The sequence below is a fragment of the Artemia sp. Qi Xiang Cuo genome, chromosome 17 (assembly GCF_049724085.1).
Source record: "Artemia sp. Qi Xiang Cuo chromosome 17, ASM4972408v1, whole genome shotgun sequence".
Taxonomy (NCBI): Eukaryota; Metazoa; Arthropoda; class Branchiopoda; order Anostraca; family Artemiidae; genus Artemia; species Artemia sp. Qi Xiang Cuo.
Window position 1 is genome coordinate 15,911,980 of NC_142810.1, and position 16,550 is coordinate 15,928,529.

The 16,550-nt window shown below is 35.3% G+C and overlaps 1 protein-coding gene across 1 annotated transcript in view; it reads right to left on the minus strand.

Annotated features, from left to right (window-relative positions):
• The window catches only part of LOC148941947 (uncharacterized), a 39,091-nt gene extending 24,893 nt beyond the window's left edge, over positions 1-14,198 (minus strand). Inside the window, exon 1 of the mRNA XM_089103407.1 lies at positions 14,107-14,198. Coding sequence (XP_088959533.1) covers positions 14,107-14,123 — 17 coding nt within the window. The 5' untranslated portion in view covers positions 14,124-14,198. The remainder of the gene's footprint in view (positions 1-14,106) is intronic.
• Between the last annotated feature and the right edge of the window lie 2,352 nt (positions 14,199-16,550).

The following is a 16,550-nucleotide window of genomic DNA, read 5'->3' on the forward strand; positions in this document are numbered from 1 at the left end:
TAGATACCAAATGTGAAAAACAGAATGGGGAAATTATCAAAGTATTCTAGAATCAGTGGTCGAAATTCCAAAAATGGCAAGGAATACATTTTTCAGTATCTTGTGCAGAGCAAATTTGTCAGTTTTTCAATGAAAATACCAAAAAGAGAAGAAAATGCCACTCCTCTGACAAGTTTTTTACTTCTTGTGGAGGTTGTTAAACTATAGCTGTTGTTTGTTATAACAAATTTCTCTCTCTTTCTCTCTCATGACAAACTGGAGATAATTAGGCCATGATATAAGATTCAGCAACTAAAGAATCCCAAAAGCAGCGCTACATGGGCAACCAGAGTTCCTTTGTAGACGTAAACAGAGAATTGACATCAGATACCCCACTACAATGGTTCACTAAACCTAAACACTCTTCCCACCTCAATGGGTTGACCCAGCTCCAGAAGCTAATCAGGTGTATGATTAGCACCTTCTTCTTGATACCACTGGTGCCTCTGGGGAACAGGTAAAACTTAGGTCAGGAAGGTTTCAAAGAATTATCCAATAGGCGCATTTCTTAATATAGGCTATCAGCCTGCAGCATACTACAAAGAAACCAAAAAGCACACAGACAGGCCAGTGTGTTGTTTTGAAATATATGTAACTGAAATTACTTCTTCAAGGTACTAGACAGCATTATTATGGCAAATACATTTCAAATTAATTAGCACATACAACTGATTAGCAAATGCTATTTCTGTTTCAACATATTTATTCAAACTAATAGATAGCCTTATAATGACACATACATTTCAAACTAAATAGCATATGCAAAATATGCAATTTAACTGGACCAATTAAACAGAGCCCATCATTTAATGAACTGCCCATTACTTTGTCTCTCGAATGTCTCTCCAGTCATGAGCTTCAAGTGAATCAAAGCATTGAATATTATTTTGGAAAATACAAACAAGCCTGTCATAGCCTTCATAATTACAAACGAACCTTTTAAAGCAGTAGCTCAGACATTTTTTTCCAGCTTTACACCTAAAGGACAACTATTTTGAACCTGAGGTGTTAGTATCAGAAAATCTGACTTTGGAGTGACCTGGATTATTGTCTAAGCATTCAGCTCTTTGAGATATCCCTGTCTGATCATTTTCTTAACATCTTATAATAGACTTTGCTTTGAAAACTACTATAGAGAGGACAACCTTTACTTACTGATTTTCCAAGAGGGAAATGAATAACATTACACAAATCAGAGGAAAAGAGTTTAATCATAAGAGGAACGTTTCATTAATGATAAAGTTTCTCTGCCTTAGTTTTGATGGTTCTGCAATTTTTTTCCAGTGACAATCATGGCAAAGATTAGCATCTTATATACTATTTATCATAGCCTATAGGATAAAAAAAGGATAAAGATCCTCCAGAGCCACTGATAGTGCACAGCATGCCAGCAACCAATGCTTCAGTTGCAAGGTATTTTTACAGGGATAGGTCGCAAGACTGTTGCCCGACCTTACAGCCAGTAGGATCAAACACCAGGCCCTGTACAGCTAAACAGAGAGATATTTACTGCATAAGCCAAGTGAGTCAGCCAAATATCATAACCAGCTCATAGGAAGGAAAGGTGTATATCCTCTCCCTCATCCCTATGGATTGGACCTGTATACACGTTTGTCTAGTATTAAATAAAAAACAAGTTTTTTTAACTGAAAGTAAGGAGCGACATTAAAACTTAAAACGAACAGAAATTATTCCGTATATGAAAGGGGCTGTCCCCTCCTCAACGCCTCGCTCTTTACGCTAAAGTTTTTTATTGTTAAAAAAAAATAGAGTTGTGAGAAAGTCAAACTTTAGCGTAAAGAGCGAGGCATTGAGGAGGGGACAGCCCCTTTCATATACGGAATAATTTCTGTTCGTTTTAAGTTTTAATGTCGCTCCTTACTTTCAGTTAAAAAAAACTTGTTTTTTTTTAATTTGATTTTTGAACGTTTTTGAATAAATGCAAGTTTTGATCTTGGCTCACAGTACATGAATAATTAAAACAAAATTTTCATATTAATTTACTTTTATTTGGTTAAATGGCTTTCTCGAAACTTGTTTAATTTTATTTACGAAAGTTTTTATTAGTAATAAATATACGTAACTTACGAATAACTTGCGGAGGTAAGGCATAACATATATTACATACGGAACCTAACCTAGGTACCTTTTCCCCCCTAAATCCCAAAAAACAATTGTTTAAATATTGTATACTCACTGAGAAACCACGCTTTGCAATCATTTATCTCTTGCAAATAGCCGTTTGACGGGTTTCGTGTCTGGTTTCCTTGATACAGTGTACAGCGGTGTGTACCATATTGTGCACAAGTACCGTTTTTATTGTCTAATCTCTAAATTAAAGTCAGTCGGTTGCCTTGCTCTTTAAGCGAAAGTTCGAATTTTGTTCCAATTCTTTAAAAATGACCACTTAATCACAAAGGCTGTTAATTAGAATAAATAGCTCTTATGAAAGTACTAAAAAATCTCTGGCTTAAAGAGCGAGGTATTGACTAGGGGGTGAACCCAATCATAAATGTAATATTTTCTATTCGTTTAAAGTTTTGATGTTGCTGCTGTTGCAGTTAAAAAACTTGTTGTTTTATATTTAATTCCTGATCTTTTTTTAAATAATGCTGGGAAGTCCGGCGTCCCCTTCATAGCAATGTCCCTTCCCCCATGAAAACTTCCTTCATGGAAAGATCCTCCTACATAACCCCCGACCCCAGGCACGTATGCAGGAATTTGTTTCGGGGGGGGGGGGGGGGGCAAATCCTTCAAACCCATTATTCTGTGAGAAAAATCAGAAAATTATGGGAAAATGAAAAAAATCGTGAGATTTCGGGGGAGCCCGGGCCCGAAGCCCCCCCCTTCGTACGTTCCTGCCCCCCCCCCACTACCAGGAAAAATCTCTCTTGAAAACGTCTGTACTGTATACTTCCCAATAACCAATACTACATGTTAACATTGGGTAAAGTTCATAACTTTCAGCCCTCCTCCCGGGAACTTCGGGGGATTAAGTAATCCTAAAAGACATATTTATAACATTTTCGAACATGCTGAACAAATGGCTATCTCAAAATTTTGATCAGGTGACTTTGGGAAAACAATGAGCGTGGGAGGGGGCTTAGTTGCCCTCCATTTTTTTTGGTCAATTAAAAAGGGCACTTGAACTTTTGATGTTCGTTCCAATAAGCACCCCACGATATTCTAGGACCACTGGGTCGATACCTCTGGGGAAAAAAATAAAATATAAATAAACACGCATCCGTGATCTTTCTTCTGGCAAAAAATGCAAAATTCCACATTTTTGTATATAGGAGCTTGAAACCTCTACAGTAGGGTTCTCTGACACGCGGAATATGATGGTGTGATTTTCATTAAGGTTCTATAACTTTTAGGGGGTCTTTCCCCCTTTTTTCGAAAATCAGAACTTTCAATTTCCGTTCAAATGAGCCCTCCCACGATATTCTAGGACCACTCGGTCGATACGATCACCCCTGAAAAAAAAAAAAAAAAAAAAAAAAACGCATCCGTGGTGATCTTTCTTCTGGCAAAAAATGGAAAATTCCACATTTTTGCAGATAGGAGCTTGAAACCTCTACAGTAGGGTTCTCTGATACGCTGAATATGATGGTGTGATTTTCATTAAGGTTCTATAACTTTTAGGGGGTCTTTCCCCCTTTTTTGAAAATCAGCCAAATTTTCTCAGGCGCGTAACTTTTGATAGGTAAAATTAAACTTGATGAAACTTATATATTTGAAATAAGAATTAAAATCTGATTATTTTGATGTATCTATTGGTATCAAAATTCCGTTTTTTAGAGTTTCGGTTACCATTGAGCCAGGTCGCTCCTTACTTACAGTTTGTTACCACGAACTGTTTGATTGTATTGCTGCTATTAATGCAAATTTTTTCTTCAACGGAAAACAAAATAATAAGTTAAGTCAAGCAGAGATTTATCTTTAGTTTCCTCAATCAAACAGTGGTGCTGATTCACAAAAATGTAGGGGGGCAGCTATGAAATAGAAATAAGAAGGTATTTTTCAAAGTCTAGGAGGGAGAAATTACCTCCCTAATTGGCCCCCCTACACCTCTCACCCCTACAGGGGCTTTTTCGTTTGTAAGAAAGTAGTTGAATTAGGTTAGTCAAATATTCAGGAATGGATGTAGAGCCAAAATTAGGACCAAAGATGGTATTTGCAATACCTTGCGTCCTGCCTAGGGCACTGACTTTTTATATTCTTGTAGAAGTTTTTCATTAAGCAAATAAAACCTTAAAAAATGGAATATACAGCTCAAATATGTATCTAAACCTGTGCTTCTGACATCACGCCTCTCCTTCATCTGTGCTTTTAAGGGTTGAGAGACAATGAAAATAAGTCTCAACCTAAAATAAATATTTGAGGTAGAATCCCAAATAATCCCTACGAGGTGTCTTGCCAAGAATAAAAGTCCAGATAGAGCACATTAAGCCTATTCTACTAGATTTCTTTCAAATTTAGCATAGGTTTAGTGTTAGTCATTGCATCTCAGATGTAACTAGGCATTGACAGGTGTGCTGCAACAATGCAATATTGCAAAAATTGATTTGAGAGCAAATGGTAGCTGATTTAGGGAGAATTTTAAAAAGAATACAAATAATATAGAATATAACACAAAGACAAAATATAATACAGATAGAATATAATACAAATAAAAGAAGAATATACAAATGTATTTTTCTGAATGTGGGAGTTAAAATACAATAAAAGTAATTTTCAGCTTTAAATAATAACATCTTCCTTCTTAAGAACTGTTACTACAAATTGGAAATCTATATTATTTCATTGTTTGTTTGATATTCATAAACTACTTTTCAGGGGCTTCATTACCTAGGAATCCAGCATACAAGAACAAAGAAGAAATGATAAAATTTTTTCTTTATAATATACTGTAAGTGTCAATGAATCATAGAATTAAGAATTCAACAATTATTATGCTAGTTATTTATATAGCCTAGGGCTATATGAGAATTTAGGGGAGGGAGCTGTGCATGGATTTTCAATAACATATAACATATAAACATATAACAAATAAAATGAGCATGAAATGGCAATCTAACATTGTATCTCCTTTTGTTCTATCATGTGTCCTTCTATAGTTCTGCTATTCTACACTTGTAATGAAATACCACTAGATTGCTTATTCTAAGCTATTTTCTAATATCATGGTCAACTTTCTGAGAATAAACAATACCCATCCCCGTCCTAATGGTTCCAAAGATTGGTTAGTCCTAATAATATATTTCTCTCTGCTTTAGAATATTTTGAAGACTCTATTCTTTGGTAAATATATGCTTTTTCATACAACTTAGCTAGGATGAAAGTGAATACATCACTTGATGCCTTTTTTCTGCTCTTTCCAAATCTAATAAGAGATTCTGGGACAAATTCAATCTTGCGCCATTAAGGGGGCTCAAAACAATCCATAGTAACCAAACACTTAAAAATATACTTAAAAAAAACAAAACAATCTAGTGAGAAAAAATTAAATTTGTGACTGATTTAGGAATGGTAATTATTATATGTATTAGTCTTAATAGTAAAATATTATTTTGTAAACAAAATTTGCAGGACAATTAAGAAAACCCATAAAACCCCTCCAAAAAGACATTAAAGCAAAACAAAAGTATGTCGTCTTAGTTCAATTATGTTTATTTTAAAAAGAAAACAAAATAAAATAACATAAAAAGACTGCTCTGCCACACATTGGATGTTGAGACCCATAAATATAAATATTCATCACTATTATGCAGAACAGCTCTCACTTCACTCCCAAGACAACCACATGCCTCATCCACAATTGCTTATTATTTCCTTAACTATTGGGTTCCTCCCTTCCCCCTGGAAGCACAATCACCTCACCTAATTTACAATAAAATAATAAAAATAATCTTAAACACTAAAACTTGTTTTAATCCAAATTAACTTCTAATTAATTGACCTTTCACTAAACGTTTTGTTAAATTATTTTTGAGGAACCCAAATGAGCTCTTATATCTCAGCTCTTGCAGAATCATGTTCCACTCTTTAGCACAAGTCACATCTAGGGAAAAATCAAAGCATACTGTTGGTGTTTGTCTCACCCAGATGTCAAAAGCAGATAAGGTACTTTGATTATGTTGTTCAGATGTCAACCTAAAGAGATAGCAGAAAGGAGATGGAATTGACCTGGAAAAGAACCTAAAAGCATAAAACTGAGAGTGACAGATGATAGAGTGAACCAAGAGAGACAGTCATCTGTAATTCCAATTATTTTCAGTGCATGCTAAAAACCATACAAACAGAACTTGCAGCACGTACCTTTAACAAAAAATAAAACCACATTTTGGCATGGGTAGCACAAATGTGTCCCTTTTTCCCACTTATTTTTTCTTTATTGCTAGCACGGCAATGAAACACCATAGAATTGTTTAACGGCTCTTTAAACTACCTTAAAATGCAGCTTGGACCAATCTAAGGATTTTTCCTTGTGAAGCTCCAGAGTTGATGATTGTAGTTGTTTTCATTGTTGTCTAATGCCCAGGTGCATTTGGATGATCTGTAGCTTCCCAGTCAGGTTTACATTCCCTCAAGCATCACTCAGCATCAAGCCTTTGTTTGAAATGTCAATACAATCAGCAGTAACTGTGTCTCCAGAGACTTATTGCAGCTGTTGATGATTCTTGACCAAAAGAGTTGAGTGTGGACTCTGGCTAGGGTTGACTGCTTAAAAGGCATGCTAGATGCAAGGCCATATCCAGAAGGGGGGGGGGGTTGATCCCCCCCCCACCCCAAATTTTTGTTGGACTTGTAACAAAACGAATATAATTTTTTTTTGATGCTTTATAATTTTTTTGTACCCCCCCCCCTGAAAAAAATTCCTGGATACAGCCCTGGCTAGAGGCATTTCAACTTCAAGCTTGGGACAAACTAGTCCCTTATACAGAAGACTAATGACTTTGGGGGAACAAGTGGAAAGGGGTACATTTAATCAGCTCCAGAGTTGAACTAGCACCAGCAGTGGGCTTCTTAGCATGGGTACTGAGTTTTAATTTGCTGAAAATGGTGACACCAAGATCTCACTTATCATTTACAAAGGAGATTGGGTGGCCTGAGAGAAAATCAGAGGAACAAGGATTCATTTTGTCAACGTGAATGACATGGTACTTTTCTTCAGAGATTATTGCTCTTGCTGGTGGTCCAGCATAGAAAGAGAGGTACTTGTCTTCTCCAGTCCAGACAGTCCTGAGCCAGCATAATAGCTTTGTCTGGGTGCTACTGAATAATGATAGGAACTGACCCCCCCCCCCTGAAAAAAATTCCTGGATACAGCCCTGGCTAGAGGCATTTCAACTTCAAGCTTGGGACAAACTAGTCCCTTATACAGAAGACTAATGACTTTGGGGGAACAAGTGAAAAGGGGTACACTCAATCAGCCCTAGAGTTGAACTAGCACCAGCAGCAGGCTTCTTAGGATCAGTACTGAGTTTTAATTTGCTGATAACAGTGACTCCAAGATCTCACTTATCATTTACAGAGAGATTGGGTGGCCTGAGAGAAAATAAGAGGAACAAGGATTCATTTTGCCAAAGTGAATGACATGGTACTTTTTTTGGAGAGATTATTGCTCCTGCTGGTGGTCCAACATAGAAAGAGAGGTATTGTCTTCTCCAGTCCAGACAGTCCTCAGCTAGCATAATAGCTTTGTCTGGGTGCTACTGATAAATGATAGGAACTGACCAAGGTTGCATTTGATATAGAACAAGGCCTTCCATGTGACTACTTCCAGCAATGTGTTGAGGGCTTGAAACTAAAGGCAATAATGGCTGGCATGCAGGCTAGGTGGACATGCAGGCTAAGAATTGTATCATCTTCTCCATGATAAGCAACAATTTGTTGATAAAATGGCTGACAAACTGGAAGAAACTGCTTGTAAGGGTCATGTTATGTCCCTGTTCAAGCATGCCAGAGACCTGAGCAAAGGGAAACCTCCAAAAATATGAACAGCAAGATTGGAATCTTGTGAAAGGCTTGAAGATGAAAGTGTAGAATTAGAAAGATGGAAGGAATACTTTGCAAAGTTACTGAAGACTAAGAGAGTGGATCAAGCACGCCAGTAAAGGTCCTTTCATTTTCAGCAAGGTCCTCTCTACCTTTCTTAAATATTAGAATAATACAGGTACTTTTCAAATCCAGTGGTAGTCTGGAAAGATTCGATGACAAGTTGAATAGCAAAATTTGAAAGCTAATTTTTAATATCCAATTAGTTTTTAACTTAACATTGCAGTCTAAAAACAATAACCTAGTAAAAACAAATAACAATACCCTCTGTCAAACAATCTCACAACCAACTCGTTATAGGGAAGGTCAAGTCTCTAACATTCTTAATCTAGTTATACTCAGTAACCCTGGTCTACTTATTAAGAATGTAATAACCACACCTGTTGGTAATAGCGACCATTTAGTAATTATTTTAGAGCTATGTTTGCCTACCAAACAACCTTTCTCTAAGCAACAAAAATATGTAAACTACAAAATAGTCTCTGATAAACTTGCCAAAGTCAACTGGAAAACACTTATTACCGATGATCTTGAGGAGAGTTGGTCAAATGTAAAAATGGAAATTCTAAATATTGAAAAGTCATGCAGAATTTTTCATGTAAAACAGGCAAAGAGTTTACCTTGTTTAACCACTAAAGTAAGCAAGCTAATCAATCGAAAACACAGAGCATGGAATCACTAAAGAAAAAATAGGACCACAGAAAATTATCTAGTCTTCAAATCGTTTTGTAATCCCACAACAAACCAAATAAAGGAGTTGAAGAGAAGGTTTGAGGAAAAACTGGCTGAGGAAGTTAAGGATAACCCTAAATATTTCTGGCGTTATGCCACTCAAAATGTAGCAGCAGATGCACAATCCCAGATATCCTGCATGATAGTAAATCAGTTGCAGATCCTGAACTGAAAGTTGAAATTTTCAAACAATATTTCTCTTCTGTTTTTTGTCTGACTCCAGTATTGTATATCCTACACCTCCTTTCTATGATGTATCACATAATATGGAGACAATTCTGATTACAGATACTTTGGTTCTAAAGGAACTCACATTCCTCAAACTGAATAAATCTGCTGGCTCAGACAACATTCACCCACATATCCTACATGAATATCATACAGTTTTGTGACAACCTCTTTCCCTGTTGTTCAATTTATCATTAAATCTTTCTAGACTACCTCAGGATTGGAAAACTGTACATATAATTCCTATTTTTAAAAAAGGTAGAAAGGAACTTGCCAAAAATTATCAACCCATCAGCATGACATCAGCAGTTGTTAAGGTTCTTGAAAGAATAATCAACTCTGCAGTTGTTAAACACCTTGAAGCAAACAATGTTTTACATAGTTCACAACATGGCTTTTGTTCTGGAAGATCTGTTGAGATCAATCTCCTTGAATCATATGATCATATCACCAAATTGCTGGATATTGGGGTGCCTGCTGACATGATTCTGCTTGACTTTTCTGAAGCTTTTGACAAAGTGTGTTGCAATCAATTTGCAATTAAATTGCATTCAGTAAAGCTTGAGGAGAAATCCCTGCTCTGGATCCTTGATTTTCTTTATTTGCAAAACCAATGTGTCCAGTTATTTGCCAACTCTGGTAATTTTTTTCTTTCTTCCTCAATGTGTGTTCTGAGTTGAGTTCCTCAGGGAAGTTTCTTGGGTCCTACACTATTTAATATCTTCATCAATGATGCTCCTTCCATTATCAGCAGTAAATACACTCTTTATGCAGATCACATGAAGCTTCTTGAACCAGCTTTATCCTGTGAAGATCATTCCCTGCTACAAAATAATCTTCAACTGCTGAGTCAATGGGCTTAGGCCTGGCTTCTTGAATTCAATGTTGCCAAGTGCCATATCATTTGCTTTGGTAAACTGAATCCTTGCTGCTCTTATTTTTTCTTAGGTCACCCACTCTCCTCTGTAAATATGAGCAAGATCTTGGTGTCACTATTGACAATGAACTAAAATTCAGCACTCAAGATAAGAGGTCTGCTGTTGGTGCTAGTTTGACCTTGGGACTAATTAGGCATACTATTTCCTCTTGTTCCCCTAAGTCATCAGTCTTCTTTATAAGGGACTTGTGTGTTCTAAGCTTGAAGTTGGAATGTCTCTTGCTGGAAATGTTCAGAGACATTGGCAGATGTGCAGAGACATTCTACTAAAGTGATATCTGGCATGCAAGAGCTTTTCTACCCTGTAAGACTATCAAAGCTGAATCTCCCTACACTTGTTTAGAGGAGAAATAGAGGGGATGCCATGTTAACCTTTAAATCATCGAGGGCTAATATTCTCCCAGCATTATTTCCTAGGCTACTGTTGGTACCAATTCAAAAACCAGAGGGCATCAGCTGAAACTTGTCAAGCAGTCTACAACTTCTAGAGTCCGTACTCAATTCTTCTCAACATGTATTGTCAATAATTGGAAAAAATTATCTAATGAAACAGTTACTGCTGAATCCATTGATGTTTTTAAACAAAGGCTAGATGCTGAATGGTCCTCCAGAGAGTGTAAACTCAATTGGAATACTACTAAAGATGCAACAGCACCTGGTCACCAGTGAACCTGCATACAACTATTCATCATTCCACAGCTCAACAGGGAGAAATCCTTGGATTACTCCTAGCTGTAATTTGAAGAAAAAAAAAATAATTAGCCTTTTGGGGCTCAAAATGGAATTTGCCTTAGAAGCAATTATTATAGCATATTTGATCATATAGCTGTAAATATATCCAGCAATGTAGGCCTAAGTTAATTTTCTTCCTTGCTAAATATATGAAAAAACCTTCTTAACATACTAAGAACTTATAACCTATGGTCAAATTCTAGTTTAGCTGCTTTACACTATCTTTAAAAAGGGTTAGGTTAAAAAAAAAATGAAACTTTCAGTAATGAATCCAGGGCAAAAAACATACTCTGGGAAGGTATTGTCAAGCTTCTATGTTAACCCTTTTCTGATTTCTATGTCTTAGAATTTTGCTTACTTGACAGGTCTATACTGATTGAAATTTTAACAAAGCAACATTTTACCTTAATTTTCAGTTATCAGGTTCTTTTTCTCTGGCTTTAGTTCTGAAATTACAATTCTTATTATTTGAGTAGAATTTTAAGCCACATCAATGTTTTTTTTTTAATTTAGGAAATGTATTTGCATATCTTTAAAATCTTATAAATTAGGATTGAGCAAGGTTGTGAAGCAGAAAACAGATTTGGTGCTTCATTCAAGCGGAAGATTTATTTTAGAAGGTTTCACTTTTAAAACACAGAGATTTTTAAAGGTCATAAAAGCTCAGGACCCTCTAAAGAAAGAAGGAGTGGAGGTAGGTACTTCAAAATACCTTCCCGGGGCATACTTTAGCCTGTAGACTCATCCCTGAAAGTCTCATTTTCCTCACATAACCAGAAAAGTAGCTTAACTAGAATTTCATCTTACCTATTCTTCTTTCTTAAAATAGGCTATGCATCTGTATTCTTAACTCTGATAAACCTTAGTTTTGCCTGAGTGAGAACAATAGGGATTTTAGGCTAATTCTGACTATAAACAGTCTATAATGTTAAATGAATTTTCAAATTGGATAAAAAAATGACAAATTTAATTAATGGAAGCATGCTGCATATTAGGGCTGTTCTTTTGCTCATCTCTGTACTAAGATCTTAAATCCTTTAACAAAGAATGCTTAAAAGTGAAATCTTAGCGCTAAGAACTTACATCTTATAGCATTCTTTTGCAAATGTCTTTCATTGTTCTGCTCTGATCAGTGGTATAAGAACAATGATGAGTATATCATCAAAGATCTCTTGTCACTGTTCTATATGGTAGAAAGATGGCATCTTTCACACTTTTTGCTAACATCAGTGAGCTGTAAGATCTTAGAACAAAGATGAGTTAAAAGAATGGAAATCTTTGCAGAAAGATGTGAGATCTTAGTGCAAAAGAACAGCAGTACTATCAAGTAAGAATTTCAGGTAAGTTTGCAGTGGGCCACATAATTTAGCTAAGATGAAAGTGAAAATGTCATTTGATGCCTTTTTTATGTTCTTTCATTAGTCATATAAAATACCTTCAGGGCTCAAGATGCAGTAAATTTTTGGCAGTTCATATTATTAAGTTACAGATAAAGTAAACATACCACTTGATGCCTTTTTGGTAAATATTTACCAAATCATATTATTGACTTTCAAATAAGGTAAACATACCACTCAATGCCGCACACATGTTAAAATTCAGCACACATGCTAAGAGATCTGCAGCTGGGGCTAGTTCAATCTTGGGTTTGATTAAGCGTACCATGTCCACTTGTTCCTCTAAAGTCATAAGTCTTCTTTATAAGGGACTTGTACGTCCTAAGCTTGAAGTTGGAATGTCACTTGCCTCTCCATATTTTAAAAAAGATATAAAAGTTCTTGAAGACTATCAAAGTTGAATCTCCCTACACTTGAATACAGGAGAAATAGAGGGGATGCCATTTTAGCCTTTAAGTTATTGAGGGCTAATATTCTCCCAGCATTATTCCCTGCTGTTAGCACCAATTCAAGAACTAGAGGTCATCAACTGAAACTTGTCAAGCAGTCTACAACACCTAGAGTCTGTACTCAATTCTTCTCAACACGTATTGTCAACAATTGGAACAAACTATCTAATGAAACTGTTACTGCTGAATCCATTGATGTTTTTAAACAAAAGCTAGATGCTGAGTGGTCCTCCAAAGAGTGTAAATCCAATTTGGATGCTATTGAATATGGAGCAGCACCTGGTCACCAGTGATTCTTGAATACAATTAATCATCATTCCAGAGCTCTACAAGGAGAAATCCTTAGATTGCTCCTAGCTGCAATTTAAGGTAATGCCTTTTTTTATGCTCTTTCCAAATATAATAATCATTTTTGTTGGAAATGAATTCTAACCCCACCCCTATATATACCAATTCAGGGTATATATTTACACATTAGGGGGGTAGAGGTAAAGTTTAAACTTACCTCCCTTTTACATCAGAAATAAAATATACCCCAACCCCCTAAAGGGCAAATATATACCCTGAATTGGTATATATAGGGGTGGGGGTAGAATTTATTTCCAACAAAAATCATTATTATACTTGGAAAGAGCATAAAAAATGCATTGAGTGGTATGTTTACTTTGTTTGTAAGTCAATAATATGATTTGGTAAATATTTACCACCTTTTTTTATGCTTATTATGACTTGGCCAGGATCTTGTCCGTAGAACTTGGCCAGAATGAACACTATCTATAGAAACAATTTATTATGGCGGCAATTTCAAAAGATTTACCCATTGCATTTAAATTGAAATTTCTTTTTTTAAGTTGGAAAAAGAAGGATTTTTAGAGGAAAGACTTGATGATAAAGGTTCTCCCCTTGGATAATATATTAACCAGGATCATTATACATATTTTAAAGTAAGAATTGTTTTCTTAACATGTTTCCTTGTCAACAGTACCAACTCTAAATTTATACCATATAAATATATATATATATATATATATATATATATATATATATATATATATATATATATATATATATATATATATATATATATATATATATATATATATATATATATATATAGGCTATATAGGCCTATATATATATAGGGGTGGGGTAAAATTCATTTCTGACAAAAATTATTATTATATTCATGATGAGCATAAAATGAAGGCGTCAAGTGGTATGTTCACTTTATTCATAAGTCAATAGCCTACTATGAACTGCCAAAAATTTACCTAAGATGCAACTAGCCCCAGGAGTGATTCTTAAATTATGAAAGAGCGTAAAAAAGGCATCAAATAACATTGTTGCTTTCATCTTATCTAAATTATGTGGTCCACTGCAAATTTATCGAATTTCATTGTATTCAGTGTCTTCTTTGAGTTTTTCATATAGCCCTGGAAGATGTAAAGCTAGGCCTATTACTTGTAGTCTACAGGTTATAAATATTAAGCTTTGTTGGTCGTGGCTCTAAAAATATGTATTTATAAATTACGTTTTAACTTTTCCCATTTTCTTATTTCAGCTAAAGATCCTTTCACAAGAAAATATTGACCGCGTGAACAATTTAAATTCGAATGTTTTGCGAGATGATAGCGAAATTCAAAATAAACATTAGATGGCATTAAAAACCTTCACTGGCAGATAATTACAGACAAAATTTATATGACATAGATGTCAAAATGATTAATTTTCAGGTTAACCAACAAATATGGTGCTTTTGCTCATCTATCTTCATGTTTTCCCACAAAAATTTTTATAATTTATTTCTGCTGAAAAAAAAAAAATTAGATGCTACAAAAGAAATTCAATAGAACTAAAATAATTTAAGAAATAATACACTTTAATCATCAATATTAAATTAATTACCACGAAGTTTTTTACTTTAATCGTAAGAGAAGCTTATAAGTGTTTTCCGTACACTTAGAAAAAGAGAAGTAAGCATCAGGCTAGAGCCAAGAGCTGAATTTTAACAATGCCAGACAGTTGCACATGCTTGATGCTAGCTGGATTGAGTATTTTGCCCAAAAACTATGAAGAAAATGTTTAGGATTAAGAAAATGAAGAATTCGAGAATGCAGAGCTTTCTCGAAAATTTTACTAAGCACTTATAATATAGGACGAGGATTAAAATGTTTATTCTATGATCTACCTTTATACAGATGGACTGAGCGCAAAAGCTGCTCCGGTGTTGTGAGAGGATTAGGGTTTTTGCCATGTTATAGGCTCTTTCTTCCATCCTTAAATCCGAAAGATAAGCCCTGCTTTTTTGACCTTAAAGTGGCACCAGAGTGAATCTTTCACGACTTTGCTTAACCAGAACCATGAATGCAGACAATGTTACAGGGTCACGTTGTGGAACACTATTCTGCTTTATCGATAGTTCTTCTGGGTTTGTACTGTCTATGGTTGTTTGGTCCCAAAATTTCTGCATGTTAGAGGCCAAATTGAAACAGCGATTCATAGGTTGTATCTTGCATCCAAGGTTTAGCCAGCCCAGGGAAGAGGATAAGACTTAGATTTATCTTCGTCACTATGTATCTACAGTGTACGAAGATGCACATACTCCCTGGGTTCCCTCCAATTTTTACAACAACTTAATTTATTGGGCATAATTTAAATTGTTATATACATTCTAGAAATGTATATACTGTTTATTTAGCGTAAGAAAGCCAAAAACTTGCTCTCGAATCTATCCGATGTGAGATTGGAAGAGGTTAATTCGGAAAAATTCAATAGTAGGTGAATTATGTTTCGTTGAAAATTAATTGGGAGCTTGCAAGCCTTTCAAATTACGATGAAAATTAGACTTTGAGGAAACTATGCTTACAGGATTCATAATATAATAAATAATCAACTGAGTAAATAGCAACGAAGACCACACTGCCTTTCCATCAAAAACAATTAGTAGATCAACAGGGAAATTTTTATACAAGACAGTGGAACGCAACTTTAGATAAATATTTCGATGCTATATCCAAGGGCCGTCCTCAGAAAAACAAACAAAGAAAAAACCAATATAAAAGAAACTCAAATTAAAATTCGATCATTAAAACTGGAAAAAGTTTTTTAAAATTTTCAAAATAGCACTAGCATCATTACTTCAACGAAGTTTCCTGTTGTTCTAATTATTGTTTAATCAACTGAGTCCAAAGTTTTCCATATTTTTGAAATATTGTGGAAATTTTGAACACTTCTTAGGTTAGAAACACAAATTTGTGATAGCCCGAGCAGTATTTGAGACAGCAATATGTGCACACATTTCTGTAGAGAAGTGCTATATTACAGAGGCAAAACCATCTTGAAAATATCAAAATAAAGATGGTAAATGCATTACTTTTTTTTATCCCAATAGTTTTTACCAAGAATCAGCAGAAATCTTAGAAGCCTTGAACATAAATTACTCCTTCTGAAACAAAACAAGAACAAACAATTGGGGGTTGGCGGGGCAATTGATTAATAATAAGCAAAGCATTTACGGCAGAAGGCTCTACTTTTCCTATGAGACAGATCTGACTATAATATAGCCTACATCAGAAAAATATAGTTTGTAGTGTTTACATTAGAATGAGGAGCAACAACAACATTGTAATTGCTTCCAGTATAATGAAAACCAACCCCACACCCCCAATGCCTTGACATAGCCTGAGGCAGCTGCTAAGCCAGCTGATTTTTTCATGAGCCAGCTACTGGCGAGAGGCAGGGGTGCAGGGGTGATCGTATCAACCCATTGGTCCTAGAACATCGTGAGAGGCCTCATTTGAACGTAAATGAGAAGTTCTAGTATCGTTTTTAAGTGACCAAAAGGATTTGAGGGTAACTAAGCCCCCTCCTCCACCCTTTTTTTCTCAAAATCGTCTTATCAAAATTTAAGATGGCCATTTTGTTCCTTATTGCTGAAAGGTCCAATAACTATACCTTTGGATATAACATTATCCC